Source organism: Bufo gargarizans, chromosome 8 (assembly GCF_014858855.1).
Source record: "Bufo gargarizans isolate SCDJY-AF-19 chromosome 8, ASM1485885v1, whole genome shotgun sequence".
In the NCBI taxonomy this organism is placed as follows: Eukaryota; Metazoa; Chordata; class Amphibia; order Anura; family Bufonidae; genus Bufo; species Bufo gargarizans.
In genome coordinates this window covers 19,476,386-19,491,428 of record NC_058087.1, presented here as the reverse complement: position 1 = coordinate 19,491,428, position 15,043 = coordinate 19,476,386, and the positions used below count along the sequence as shown (strand labels likewise).

The 15,043-nt window shown below is 44.0% G+C and overlaps 1 protein-coding gene across 5 annotated transcripts in view; it reads right to left on the bottom strand.

Annotated features, from left to right (window-relative positions):
* RBMS1 (RNA binding motif single stranded interacting protein 1) overlaps positions 1-15,043 on the bottom strand; it is a 367,960-nt gene that overhangs the window by 57,431 nt on the left and 295,486 nt on the right. For all 5 annotated transcript variants that reach the window (XM_044302601.1, XM_044302600.1, XM_044302603.1 and 2 more), the window contains exons 3-4: positions 7,993-8,051; positions 1,122-1,213 (exon numbers count right to left, since the gene is read on the bottom strand). In XM_044302601.1, the coding sequence (XP_044158536.1) occupies positions 1,122-1,213; positions 7,993-8,051 (151 nt within the window). The remainder of the gene's footprint in view (positions 1-1,121; positions 1,214-7,992; positions 8,052-15,043) is intronic.

Here is a 15,043-nt window from a genome sequence, read left to right as displayed (position 1 = left end):
TCTACCAAGCTCTGTGCACATATCCAATGATGGATACAAGAGGATCCTTAGAGAGTGTCACAGTTTTTGTGTTTATCCAGTGAGTAGTCGGTGATACAGTCCTACCTTAGAGATGAGAATTTTAAGGCACTGTTCCTACCCGAGAGAGAGAGAGAGATGAATCTGATCACTGCAGGGGCCCATCTGTATGAGGTCACCTTCTTGAGGCAGGTGGGCTTAAACAATTTGCTCAAAATGAGAACCTCATATTTATCAATATATTAAATCTAGTAGCGATACAATGTAAAATAATCCATTTATTGAATGTTTTTGCACATTTTAGTGCTTGTTCCCTTTTGCGTTACAGTCATAGCAGGCATGCATCCAATATATTTATTTCGCTTTCTTAAAGGGATCTCCAAGGTGTTTATTCGTGACAACCAATCCTCAGGACAGATCATCAATACCCGATTGGGCAGGGGGCCACACCCGACACCTTCACTGATTAGCTGTCCACCTGTGCCAGTGACGTCATGTTCTCGGTCACGTGGTCTAGGAGCGGTTATTCAGTATTAAACACCCAGGGGACCACTTTAAGACTTGCTGCTTTTTTTAATTTTTTTTGCATATGGCCATGTTGGGCACTTGTCGCTCCTCAGCTGTTGGAAACTAACTCCCAGCATAGCTGTCAGAGCATGATGGGAGTTGTATATTTTTTTTAAAATCATTTCTGGAGATGTCCGGTGCATGGGATAACGGACATTTTAAGCACTTCCACACTAATGGTTTTTAATCCATTCTCCATTCCAGAAAGATGACAAAGACCCACGCTGCCTTCATTTATATTTCCCTCGTTGTGATCTATGGTGGACATGACAGTGGAGGGGAGAATGGATCAAGCAATGTGTAAATCCATAGTCTCTCCCTTTACTAGCCACATTTCTCAAAAGACGGGAAAGTCAAGACAGCAAGAAGGGACAGATCCTCAACTCCGCCGACCGCCCCCCTCGTTAACATCATTTAAAAAGTTCAACTGGGAACAAGACACAAAGAAAGAGACGTGTTTACAGAGAAAACAGAGTCAACCTCATCCCCTGACTCCCCTCCAGCAGGAGAAGAGCTCGACACTTATTGAAAGGTACCTTTGCCATCTGTGCTTGGACTCCGGTCGCCTTCAGAGCCGAGACCGCTTTCTGAGCAGCTGCCGGGCTGTCAAAGTCTACAAATCCATAACCTGCGGATCATAAACATGACAATTTATACACTGATCAAAGGAAGAGGCCGTGCACACAGATGCTCAATGCATCACAATTCTACCGAATGTTAGACAGTTGTGGAATCTGCAAAATAAATGTACCCTTGGAGTCATCTGCTTGATCAAGCACTTCCAAATCCACCACCGTGCAGAGGAGAATATCAATACAGCAGATGACCCTGGACCTTATGTTACTAGGTGTAAAAGACCCCTCTGGAGCGTGCGGAGGAGAAGTACAGATTGTGAATGTCATTTTTAAGGAGACAGGTGGAATTGCACAAAGAACAAAGATTCCAAAGCTTTGCTATACCCACCAGATGCATGTTGGGCGAAACTGGGAATGGCCAACCATCTAATGTGTATGGGGCTCTTCAGATTCTATTTGAAAAAGGCTAATGTTAGGGCAGATAAGGATCAAAAGGTATGTTGGATTTAAAATGCCTTAGGTCGCGTTCACATATGCGCTATGAAGTCCGGCAGTGTGTTCCCCCGCCGGAGTTCACTGTATCTGGCATAGTCGGATACCACCGCGCACCGCCGGATCCCTATTCCTTGTAATGGTTATGCTTTTGCTCTTTGAGCGATAAGCCAGAGTCCATCAGCAGCTTCCTCCCTACTTCCTACTGAAAACACACGCATACTTGGCCATGTCAACCGTGCACATATGGGGCGATTGCAAGGGATAGCTGTCGGCCAAACTAACATGCAGCTGGCTTTAGTTTATGTCTACCTTAACTACAGTCCAATGGAGATTACTCGAGCATCAGGAGCACAGCAGGTAAATGGCCATCGCTATCAGATTTGCCAAAGCAGGTCATTATCTGTACTGTGCTGAGAAATGCAGTGTGTTCTCTGTTTTACTAAAAGCTTGTATTCCCCTTTAAAGGGGCTGTCCCACTAAAAATATTCTACAATTTTCATACTAGCACCTGGATTTGAATACTTTTGTAATTGCACGTAATTAAAAATTTATTATAGCTACTGAGTTAATCAATGAAATCGATCTGTATAGCGCCACCTGCTGTTTGCCCTTTTTCTACCTTCTCAATTCCATCCTTCAGCTGCAGCATACAGGACACACTCTAGGAAATGACTCGCCCCCTACGTGGCCAACCTGAAATACATCTAGCAGAATAATGGGGAGATCTCTGGATCCATGTGAGGTACAGGGCTGGTTCTAGCTTTGTTCGGAAGAGTTTGTCATGCCCGGTAGGATGCCCGATTTTCATTTTTTACATTCATCATGGGATGGATAACCCCTTTACAGTGGCGTACCTACCATATAGGCAGACCATGCAGCTGCTATGGGGCCCGTGAAGAAGAGGGGCCCGCAGTGGTGGAGAGGCCCCACCCCCTAATTGCTTCTGTCTATCTTTCTAAAGCTAAAGGACCTTTGATGATGTCATCACAGGTCCTGTAAGGGAACTGCACAGTCTAAAGTGTAGTTCCCAGGTTAGAACAGTGCATTTGCCAGGACCTGTGATGACATCATCTTTAACATCACAGGTCCTGTAGGATCTCGCAAAGGCGCTGCACCAAAAATAGTCTAGTTCCTAGGTTTGAAAGGTATATCTACCAGGACCTGTGATGACATCATCACAGGTCCTTCAACCCCTAACAGCAAGTATTAGAAGTTCACAATCAGCTATGCATTGATCCATACAGACTGGAATGGAGTGGTAAGAGGAGGTCCTGCACTTCTCATCATTTACCCCCCCCCCCCTTCCTGTTTTTACTTATTGCTCACTTATGTATAATACTTCAGACAGTTACAGTGACCATTACCTCATGTACCTCACACACAGTGACCATAATGTATAACTGACCATATATATCTGTAAACACTGTATTATACCTTGTATGTCTCACATCAATACACTGCTCTGTATATATATATATACACATACATACACACACACATAGCATCTATAATACTATGTAATATATGCAGTGTGTACAGATATATAGTACATACAGCAGTGTACTTTACATAAGTCTACATAATGTTTTCTTCTGCATGGTGTGGGCTCCTCTGGTATTCCTTCTGGAAATATATGAATAGATTGACAACTGACTGTGTTCGGATCGACTCCATTGCCAAGGGGAATGGCAACATCCAGTTGTCAAAGTATTCGTACATTTCCAGGTGGAAGAACGAAGGAATACCAAACATTATTTCAGACAAATCATTCAATTGACCAAAGATATTAGAAGAGGCTTGGTGAACGTTCTGGCTAGCATGGGTGGAGGTCATCGGTGAGGTCTGGAGTAAAGGGAGCTGGACAATCACCGCTGCTCTCTGGGGTCCTAAGATGACCAAGCAAACAGTTAAAATACTAAAAAAATGGGAGGCAGCATAAGAGTCCTAAATCAGGAGAACTAACAACCATAATGAGCGGCTATGTATGTGACCATGATAAGCCACCGCTGAGGCACTGTCAGGAGTAATTGCAGGATCGGTGCTGACATGGTCAATTAAAGCCACAGTGCCAATTACGTGTCATTTCCAAGGACAGCAGCCAACTCTATACGGCTGGATGGAGCTGCAGCTTAATATTTAACATTCCTCTCAGAAAATGGACATGCTGCAATACATCTCAGTGCCGAGGAGGATTCTAATTAGAAGAAAAATTTACTGCAGAGGGAAGAGTAAACCTTCCGCCTCAGCTGTCTGCTCCCAACAAGTTGTTGTCTTTTTTTTTCACATAAAAAAAGCTATCAGCTATATTTCTGCATTTGTGCCAGTCCTTGAAGTTGATGAAATGTGTGGCCATTTTCTACCATTGTGTATAGCCTCTCCGCTTGTAAAGTTATAGATCACGCTGCTTGGAGAAAGTTCTACAGAAGCAAAGAAATCTGTAAAGGAGATGTTAAAGCAGAGGTCAGCGACTTTTGGCACTCTGGCTATTGTGAAACTACAATTCCCAGCATGCTCAGATCAGCAGAACAAGTATGCATGCTGGGAGTTGTAGTTTTGCAACATCTGGAGTGCCGGAGGTTGCCTATACCTGAATTAAAGGGCACCGGTCAGCAGATTTGTACCTATGACACCGGCTGACCTGTTACGTGTGCACTTGGCAGCTGAAGGCCTCTGTGTTGGCCCCATGTTCATATGTGCCCGCATTGCTGAGAAAAATGAAGTTGTAATATATGCAAATGAGCCTTTAGGAGCAATGGGGGCGTTACTGTTACACCTAGAGGCTCTGCTTTCTGTGTAATTGCCGAGCCCTCTGCACTTTGATTGACAGGGGCAAGCAGTGTAGATGTTTTCACTGCCTGGCCCTGTCAAAGTGCAGAGGGTGTGGCAGTTGCAGAGAGAGCAGAGCCTCTGGGTGCAACAGTAACGCCCCCATTGCTCCTAGAGGCTCATTAGCATATATTAAAACTACATTTTTCTCAGTAATGAGGGCACATATGAACATGGGACCAACACAGATGCCTTCAGCTGCCAAGTGCCCATGTAACAGGTCAGCCAGTGTCATAGGTACAGAGCTGCTGACAGAGGCCCTTTAAGGGAATCTCTCCTTGGTACAGTATGAAGGCACTGCAGGGCAGCGTTTAGTGGCTTGCTCATTCTAAGGATTGTGGGGTCCCAGCAGTCGCTCCTTGCACTATGCCATCATTTAATATAGTAGTGAAACCCTTTTAATAGGATAATTGTGGTCAATACCTAAAAATTTGACTATATATCCCAATATCCCTTTCCATTTCACATTCACAGGTCTCTAGGAAGCTGAGCTATGAGTAGCTGTTTGACGAAGAAAAGACTACATTTCTGAGTGCTGATGATATATATAGCTCAATGGGGTTAATTAGGAAATAAAAATGGGGACAGCTTCAGCGGCTCTACAATGTGAGGACCCCCTGGACCCCCCATAAATGTGACATGGCGTATTGTAGATAACTCAAGCAAAACCTAAACTGACAACTGGAGCTTTGCTGGTCACTTGTAAAACTTTAAGCATTTGCCTCCCACTGAAGAACTTCTGCAGAAATCAGAGGTGCCCCCGGGAAAGTCTTCTGCTGCTTACTCATGGGTGAATGGGGAAATCAGAATCATCTGACTGAATTCTTTCCTTTGCCCAGTCAGCCCCCACCTTAGTGACACAAATAGCCAGGAACATGACGCCGTAGTATGTAAGGTCTCTGCCTCCCACCCAAGTCCCTGTGACCAGATCTGGTTAATGCAGGGTTTTCATGTGATCAGTGTCTGGGAAAGGAGAGGTCAGGAATGATTACACCTCGAAGACATCCCTCTGCCTTGCCTTTTCAAGAACACAACATAATAGCAATGGAGAGCCTGGGCATGTAATTAAATAGTGCTTAAACTGACCCCTTCCTAATTAGCCTAGCCAATTTGCACAATGTGTAATCCTGTCAAATTTGTAGTACTGCGTGCTAAACGGTCTCCGTGACAAGGCGAAAGAACTACGCCTCTCCATAACGAGCAAAGCTGTGCCGTATACAGTCAGGATCTCAACACTGCCAAAATAACAGCTTCCCTAGATTTGCTAAATGAATGCCTAGGCCTCTGCTCGCATCAAATTTGGCCAATACGTCCTCAAGCGAAAATACTAGCATATAAAGCATACTGGTTAGTGTTGGGCGCGAATATTCGAATCGCGAATATCGGCACTTCAAGAATATTTAGAATCTGGTGATATATATTCGTAATTTCAAATATTCTAGATTTTTTTTTTCCATCAGTAACCTCCCTTCTTGCTTGTGGGCCAATGAGAAGGCTGCAATGTCTTTGTCTGAGCTTAGCAACATCCCTAGCAACCAATAGGAAAGTTGCCTACCCCTTACTATATAAGAACCTCCCCAGCAGCCATTTTCTACAGTTTTTTTTAAAGTTCTGAGAGAGAACAATGCCATTGCTGTGCTCTGTGCTTTCCACACTACATTAGATAGATAGTTAGATAGCTTATATATATATATATATATATATATATATATATATATATATATAATACAGAAAGTTAGTGGGAGATAGTCAGTGTAGGTTAGATAGTGATATAGTGTAGCTGCTGTCCATACATACATATATAGTGCACCAATCAGTAATATGTAGTCAGACCTGCTAAAATGTGAAGTTTCATGTATTGCGCCAAAATATTCGCATAATTAATTGCCAATTAGTGCAATTACGAATATATTAGAGCACTCTATCTGCATATAAAGCAATTTTTAACGTTCTGCCATGCCAACAATTTTCTCCAGTCTCAGAAAAATGTAGCAAAAGTGACCCACGCCTGTATTACGCGCACTTTTCACAATCAAGAAAATAATCTCGAGTTTGCAAATATATGACGAATATTCACCCAAATATTTGTGAAATATCGCGAATTCGAATATAGCCCCTGCCGCTCATCACTAATATTGGGTTTGTTCTTACAGGTTTGTATGGGGGCAACATGTACCAAGTGTGTCCCTTCTGGCATGTTTCTGAGGTGTTGAATAGAGTGGACTGCTATAGTGGTCAATAGAACATTATATGAGATCCAAAACATAAGCTGGAACTATAGCAAAAGGAAAAAGAAAAAACAGATTAAAAAAAAAAACACCAAAAGTCAGAGCTCCCACTCCTGGAAAGATACAAATGGAGGTTTAACAGACCTCACTGACTTATTTAAAGGGGTTGTCTGGGTTCAGAGCTGAACCCGGACATTCTCCGATGCTCTCCCTTGCCCTGCGCTGTATCCCGCAGGGCAAGGGCTTTTTTATTAGATCAGGTGACGTATCGGGTCTCTGCTAGGAAGAGGCTTCTGCCTAGCAGTGAGCCCGGTGACATCACCGCCACTAATGGGCAGGCTTTAGTGCTGCCCTAGACTGTAAAACAGGCTAGGGCAGTCCTTAAGCCCACCCATTAATGCCGGTGACGTCAGCAGCAACACTGCTAGGCAGAAGCCTCCGCCTAGCAGTATAAAAATGTAGACAAAAAAGCCAAGGGAGAGCATCAGAGCATGAAATGCTCATCTCAGAGGGGCTGAGTGGGGGAAGAAGGGGACATGTCTGGGTTCAGCCAAAATTCTCTTTTCAGATAAGGGGTATTCAAAGCCCTCGAGTTATTCCATTCTGCCAAAAAACCTGGCTGATACAGCTTACGAGGCCTTGGCATCCAGCGTTCCCTAGCAACTCAAACTGCACATCTGCCTAGTGGGAGACGCATCACTGCAAAAACTAGACAGATTTTTTTGTTGTTAATGAGTCTGGAAAATCTAGACGACAGCCCTTGCTGGAGCTGGAGCGCTGGTCGCAACGGTCACTCGGCTATCCAAAAACAGATGTTGAAAGAGGACGGCCAAATTATTTCTGATTTGGGAATGAAATAATTTTTAAGCATTAATATGACCTATGGAAAAATACCTGGTCTATATTTCTAGGAAAATCTGTATTCCTGTTTCATTGGTCTAGTGTGCCTAAAGCATCTGCAGAGCAAGTTAATGTTTTATTACGCCCTAGCCGCCTTCATGCAGGTGGGTTGGCCGGTCGCCCCTTTGTGAGTGCAAAACGTACCAACGCTGTAACGGCCCTATAATTCTGTATCACCTGGTACCGCCTGCAGACAAATGTCTCCAGCCAGTGGTAAAATGTACAAGTGCCACATTACGTTCCATCCTTTATATGCACACAGCTTGTTCTGAAGCCGCAATTCCTGCTCAGTATTTTCTTCCCTGTTGTAGCGTTTAAAAAAAAAAAAAAAAAAAAAAAAAAGGTACAGAGTGTAACAAAGTATCATCACCATAGAGACTTACCTTTACATTTATTTGTTGTCTTATCCAGGATCGCCTTTGTGGAAACAATCTTGCCATATCTGAACAAACAAAATAGAGCCAAATAAGTAATGTGAAACCGGGTTATAATAATGACTTCAGAATAACAATAGAAGGTTAGTACAATACGGAAGGTGACCATGGCCATGATTGCCTGCAGAAAGTTCTACCACCAGACAATCAAGATTTCCAGTTCTCCTATTAAAGGGGTTATCCCGCGATTAATATAAAAAAATGAAGATCAATTATTATATAGTACATGACAATCTCTAACAAAGCTAGAACCAGCCCCGCGACTCAATGGATCCAGAGATCTCCCCACTCATTGCTCTGCTAGATTTATTTCAAGCTGCCAGATGAGGGGGGTGTCCTTTCTGCTGCCTCTGGTGGCAACTGAAGGAAAGAACTGAGCAAGGGCGTCCATCTCAGTGAGGTGGAGAGAGAAATTAGAAAGAGAGCAGGTGGCGCTATATAGAAAGCTTTATTCAACTCGGCGGCTATACTAAATTGTTATTGTCATGCGATTACACAAGTATTTAGATCCAGGTGCTGGTTTGTGGGACAACCCCTTTAAAAGGTTTGTTGGGCTTTTATAAAGATGCACATTAATTGTACACAATAAAACGAGATGGGGCAGTTTTCCCACACCTATGTTGCCGCTTATCACACAATCTGACAAATAAAAATTGACATTTTCTATTCACAGTTTCTGCACAAGTTTATAAAGGGACAATATAAAACCAGATCTTAAAAAATTAAAATAAAAAAATTGCTGCAGAATTTTCGGCAGCTAAAAATATTACATTTCATGATGCCCTATCCTTTTGTCTGCCCATAGTTTACGCCCTCTCCCTATTTTGGAGACGTGCATGCTCAGCTGGGCTAAGCATATTTATGTATGTGGGGGGATAGGAGGAATAGCTGATACCTTAAGCGAGTCCCAACAGTCTATGGACAGCACACGGATGCACTAAATGCTACGGGTTTGTTCCGATGTCCTCACTGGAGCATGCACTATTTTGGTCCATGTTGTGGACAAATTGCAGCAAGGATGCCATGCATGCGCGGTCTATTTTTCACTGACCAATTGAATAGAAAATTGATAAAAAGGATGACATTTTTTATATCTGCAAAAAGTGGATCAACCACAGAGGAAAGGCACCGACATGTTCTGAACTCAGACCTTCACAGGTTCAAAATGGTCCATTACATTTGAATAAGCCCTAAGGCCTCATTCACATAGGCTATCCAGCAGGTCATTCTGGCACAAAGCAGCCTGCCAGATCTTGCAGGATCCAGCATTACCGGATCCTCTACTTTCACTGCTGGATCCCTGAGGTACAGAAGTGATCCGGCAATATCTGGCATAAATGCAGGGTTTCGACCAGAACAAAATATTGCATGCATTGTGCGGACAGCCAGCATTTGCGCTGGATCTCCAAAACCGAGATATGAACGCGGCCAAAGACAAGGGTCAAGGTTAAAATACTGGATTACCAAGACTTAATCTAAGTATTCAGGAAATCATGGTCTCTGACACATTACCACCACTGGAGAAAAAAAATCTGAGGTTTTTTGCCTCAAGGTCAACTTCAATCTCGTTTCAGATAGAGAGACATTGAGGCCTGGTAATCCTGAGATTTTACCGTGCATGCCACCAAATGCTAGTTAGAATTTTTTATTCTCACTGGATGCAATGTCTACAGGATCTTGGTTCCATAGAGAAACGCAGAGGTCGTATTACCACGATTTGCACGCCACTGATTGTCACCATGTAGTCACAGCCTAGAACCAAATTCAGAATAGAGCTCATGGTTCACTGTCCACCACTAATTACTTTTGACCTGTATAAACCAGCTGCCAAGGAAACCATTAAAGGGGTATTCCCATCCCAGACACTGGGGGCATATCACTAGGATACGCCCCCATTGTCTCATAGGTGCAGGTCCCAAAACGCAGCCAAAAACGAAGCCGGCAAGGTGGTGACTGGCAGTGCACCACCAAGGATTCCTATTAGCCCGACTAATATTTTCGGAACCCCCATAGAAATGAATGAGAGCGTGCTGCACTTGCGCGGCCGACGCTTCCATTAACTTCTATGGGGCGGAAGGAAATAGCCAAGCCAGTGTATTTTCGGCAGCCCCATAGAAATGAATGGAAGGTAGCCGTGCATGCCTAGTGCGCACTCGTACTCCTACACTTTGTGGGCTTCGTTGTAAAGATAGGTGCGGGTCCCAGAGGTGGGACCCGCACCTATCAGACAATGGGGGCATATGCTAGCGATATGTCCCCCCCACTGTCTGAGATAGGAAACCCCTTTAACCCAAAAGCAAAAATTTCATTTTCTCCGGCGTGGAAGAGCAAGCCCATCACATCAGTCCAAGAAATACGGACCATTCGTATGGAAACTCTTGCATCATGAAATAGTTAAATCTGTGAACAATGCCTTTTGTAGGTTTCATTTCCTCTTATTACTCCTCCTCAGCAAGACTGAGTTTGTGAGAAGGCCCGGCCCTACATTCCACGGCAAGTCGCCCAACCCACGTCCTCCGCTTCACTCTGGATTGTATCACTGACAGGAGCATGGCTTCTACACTGTTGTACTTGTCCACACTCTGGATAATCCCGAGAAACCAATAGTGATTCATGTTTGCTTTAAATACAATGACAATACGAGAAGCTAATCGTGCCGTTTACATTGCTCCGGTGTCTGCCCATGTAATCAAACCAGGCCAGCATCACATTTCATTCGTCTTTAAAGGAGCCAAGAAGTCACATTTTGTGCCGTCTGTGTGTGTGGGGGGCAGAAGAAGTGACAACCACTGCTGGGCCAGAGATGTGCTCACAGCGGTTGTCATGTCCCCTCCCGTACACGAGGCACTCATGGCAGCCTTGAATCCTGACCTGTTAATCTCAATGGGTCTGTGTTTTTTCATGCATCATCTCTGCGTTCAGGAAAAATAGCAGCGTGTTCGATAGTGTGCGTTTTTCACGCAGCCCTGGTCCCATAGAAGTGAATTGAGCTTACCATCCATTTCAATGGTGCAGATTCTGCTCCAAGATAGAGCATGCCGCTTCTTTTTTCCACGCTGTTCTGCCTTCCATTGAAATGAACGGGGAGCTTTTTAGAGGCGTGTTTTGGAGCAGATTCCACTTGGAAGAAAAAAACAGCAGCACAAAATGTTGTGTGAATGGGGCCTTAAGATGCCCATTGCAACCAACTATAGCACAGCTTTCATTCCCTACATTGCTCTTGGCAAATAAAAGCTGCGTTACGATTGGTTGCTATGTTATTTTTTATTTTTTTCAGTTTTTATAAATCTGTGCCAGAGTTTCCATACAACTACTTTTTATTATTATACTGGAAGTACCCTGTACATTATGGAGGGGGACGCATGGCCATACTGGCATTGCTTGATAGCTGTCCCTGGGGCTGAGATGTTCTGCCCGGTGACAGGGAGGTTATTTTAGGAGCCCAGTTTTGGAGGGAAAAGGTTTCCCGCTCTTGTGGGATCACTGGGCAGAAGTTTAATTCTGCCTGGTGATTTTCCCCCCAATTGGCTGGGCAAGTAGCCTATGATGTCCCAAGGTCTCGGGGAAGGTTAGCGGAGCCCTGGAGACAGTAAATAATTGGTGGTTGTGGGAGGTTTAGGGCTATAGGTGTCCGAGCTCCGCAGGCTTGCCTTTGATCTGCACCTGCCTGTGGAGCCGGATTCTTTGTGCCCCTCCCGCCCGTCCCCTTTTTTGAAGGTGGTTTGGCCATGGCCTGAGAAAGGGTGAGGTAAGGATAGTCATCCCGTGATGGGATGGACTCTGATATATTTATGGTATTGGAGTCTGAGTTTATGACTAGACTCTTAAAGGTTTTCAGTTAAAGTTGTATTGGTTAATTTTAATAAATCAGGCCTTGGCCGTTTTACCTCTACTCTATAGTCGGTGTCTTTTATTAAAGGTATACATGTATGATGGTTTGTTATAGGTTAGGCAGAATATGCCATGTATTGCCATGAAATGTGACTAAGTATTTGGTATTTTTAGAGGGCTGTAAAAAAGGCAAGAACATAGAAAAAGTAGTCATCTCTACTCGTCCTTCTGTTAACGGATTACTATTCAGTTCTGTTTTGACAGCCAGACTGGATTATCTGTTTTATGAAAGAGTAGCTAGTAGATAAGCATGGCTACCCCTCCATTTCTAGTTTGCCGGGCACGGCAGCTGGATTGATGGCTCGCTCGGCACACCTGCCTTCTGTTTCCAGGCCACAAGGACCGACGAAATAACAAGCACAGGAAAAAGCCACCTTTTCCTTCCTCGAGGGATAACATTATCAGAACAGAACGTGATAAGTGAATCGGCCCCATCTCATAGGCGACACAGTATTAGCAGCCATTTTGGGTGAATTCATTAGAAACCAGCAAGAAAATCTTGCGAACGACAAGTGCAGCCATGATAGAAAACCTGGGAAAAAAAAGCTGCACATTCACTGGGATACGATAAGAACATATTCCACGTGAAGGTAAATATCCTCTCCTTCCTTGTGAAGTGACTGAACAAAGCCTGCAATCTAGTGTAGACCATGTCCATCACCACTTACGGTTAGATGTTCTATTTATATGACACGGACGAGTCGTCCCCAAGATATTGATCCCAGGTTTCTTGGAAGTATCACAATGCGGTACTGCAGGAGACATTTAGAGAGAATCTGGCACCAGTCACATTGCCAGTAAATAAAGGTATTCTACTGGATGACCCCTCCACTCAAAAAAATGCATCCTAATAAAAAGGTTAGATGGCACCACAAGACTTTGTCCTTCAGGGATTCTTCTCCAACTGACTGAAAGACTTTGCTTTGCATGAGAGATCATGAAGATGGCATCCTAGCACCTTTAGGGAGCCTTCACACTTGGCAGATTTTCTGCAACTGAAAATAAAGGGAACGGATTTTGAGTTGCAGACATTTTCTGCAACAAAATCTGCCACGTGTGAAGACGACAATCTAACAGGGTGATATCTGTTTCCCAAACTTCAAAAAAAGGTATTCAATTACTGAAAGACTGTATGTTGCATAAGGGCTCATGCACACTACCACGCAAATTTCGGATCCGCAAAGCTTGGATGCCGGCTGTGTGCATTCGGCAATTTGCAGAACGGAAGGCCCATGATAGAAGTGCATTGTCGGACAAGAATAGGACATGTTCTAATTTTCTTGGAACGGAGCTGTCCTCTTCGTTTGAGGCCCCACTGAAGTGAATTGGTCTGCATCCGAGCCGCAAAAAAAAATAAAAAAATCCAGCTTAGATGCGGACTCAAAACAACAGCCATGTGCATGAGCCCTAAGGAATCATGTGGCTGGGAAATGCTCACATTTCATATAACCAAAAGAAGAAAAGAAAAAAAAAAGAAAAAAAGAATCGAACACATCACACTCTTAACAGACACGCACCAACAACAACCTCTCTACACATGTCCAACGCACATTTTAGCCTTGGGCTGTTTTATCAGATTCACCTCTGGTCATACGCAATCGGTCTCATTTTTTGATCTCTCCTCAGGCAGGAAATGTGACAGATTTGTTTGCATTACATCTACGAGACGCATAGAACCACCAATGCGCGGAAAATTCTAGGAAATGACAGAAATCGTGTCAAGGTGTAGACATAAAAGAGTAACAACCTGGTTAAACAAACATGCAAGAAATCTCTGCAAAAAGTGGCGCTTCTACTTAAGGGTGCCTCCACTTACATACAACGATTAGCTTTAACATTAAGACCAGATGGCGGGAGTAATATCTATTATCTCGTTAAAATACCACCTGTTAAGGAGTGAGATAGAACAGGCAGCAAGTGAGCAGGTGGTTGTTAAAGTTGATGTGTTGGAAGTTGGAAAAATGGACAAGCGTAAGTAGTGCCTTTGACAAGGGCCAAATTGTGATGACCGGGTTTGAGCATCTTCAAAACGGCCGGTCTTGTGAGGTGTTTCTGGTACAAACTGGTTGGTACTTAGGACCACCAGCAACAGGACCATGGGCTCCCATAGCTCATTAGATTCATAGAGGCCCCACTTTGTCATTGGTCCAATTATTTGGAATGAACGTTTCTTTGAATGCTTCTTCCCAATGATTGGCCCATGCAAAGGTGCTGCCAAGTATGCTCTTTTGGTGGGTGATCCAATCTTTTATGCAGCACCTAAAATTCTCATTTTTGGCAGTACAACAGCATGCGTAAACAGGGAGGTGCTGGCTACAAGAGGTGCTGGCTACAAGAAAACGTTAATGGGACGAATGACTGTAGCAATGAATGTTCACCCCCATACATGACCGATCCCTGCAGCATGTAAATGCATCTAACAACTGGGTGACGATCTGGGACTGAACTTCGCTCTACTGGCCAATGTAAAAGGGCCCTTACAGGATGTAAAGGAACTTCTGTCAATGTCATGGTGTCAGACACCACAGGATACCTTCAGAGGTTTTGCGGAGTCCATGTCTCGATGGGTCGGAGTGGCTTTGGTGGCCCAAGGGGGACCTACACAATATTATGCAATTTGTTATGGTTGATGAGTGTAGGGATAGATACTAACGTCGGGAGATCCATCAAATTGCTTGGACAAATAAGTCAATAACTCCATTACTAATTCAAGGGAGCTTCAATATATAAAACTATGATCTGTGAGGTAATTGAGCACTGTGAGCCTCTTCACTGAAGGGATGAGCTGCATTCCTGGCAATGGACTATGTCTTGAGGTACAGTTCAACGATCCCCCAAAGATTTCCTCGAAGGGGCAACACTTGTGAGATGTTAACCTGACCCATTCCACATGATGAGCAGTGTCAGAAGGGACTGGCACCCACTTATCTGCTTCCCTCCATAGCAATAACATGCCTGTTTAGGTGAGTTATGCAGGGATTTCGAGGGGGGGGGGGGGGGGGGGTTGGTGGATGATAGAAAACTGAACAATTGCTCAACAGACAACTATCTAATGTTTTCTGTCCAGCTTTACATACCTCAGTAATAACACAGGGAGGATTTAACGCTT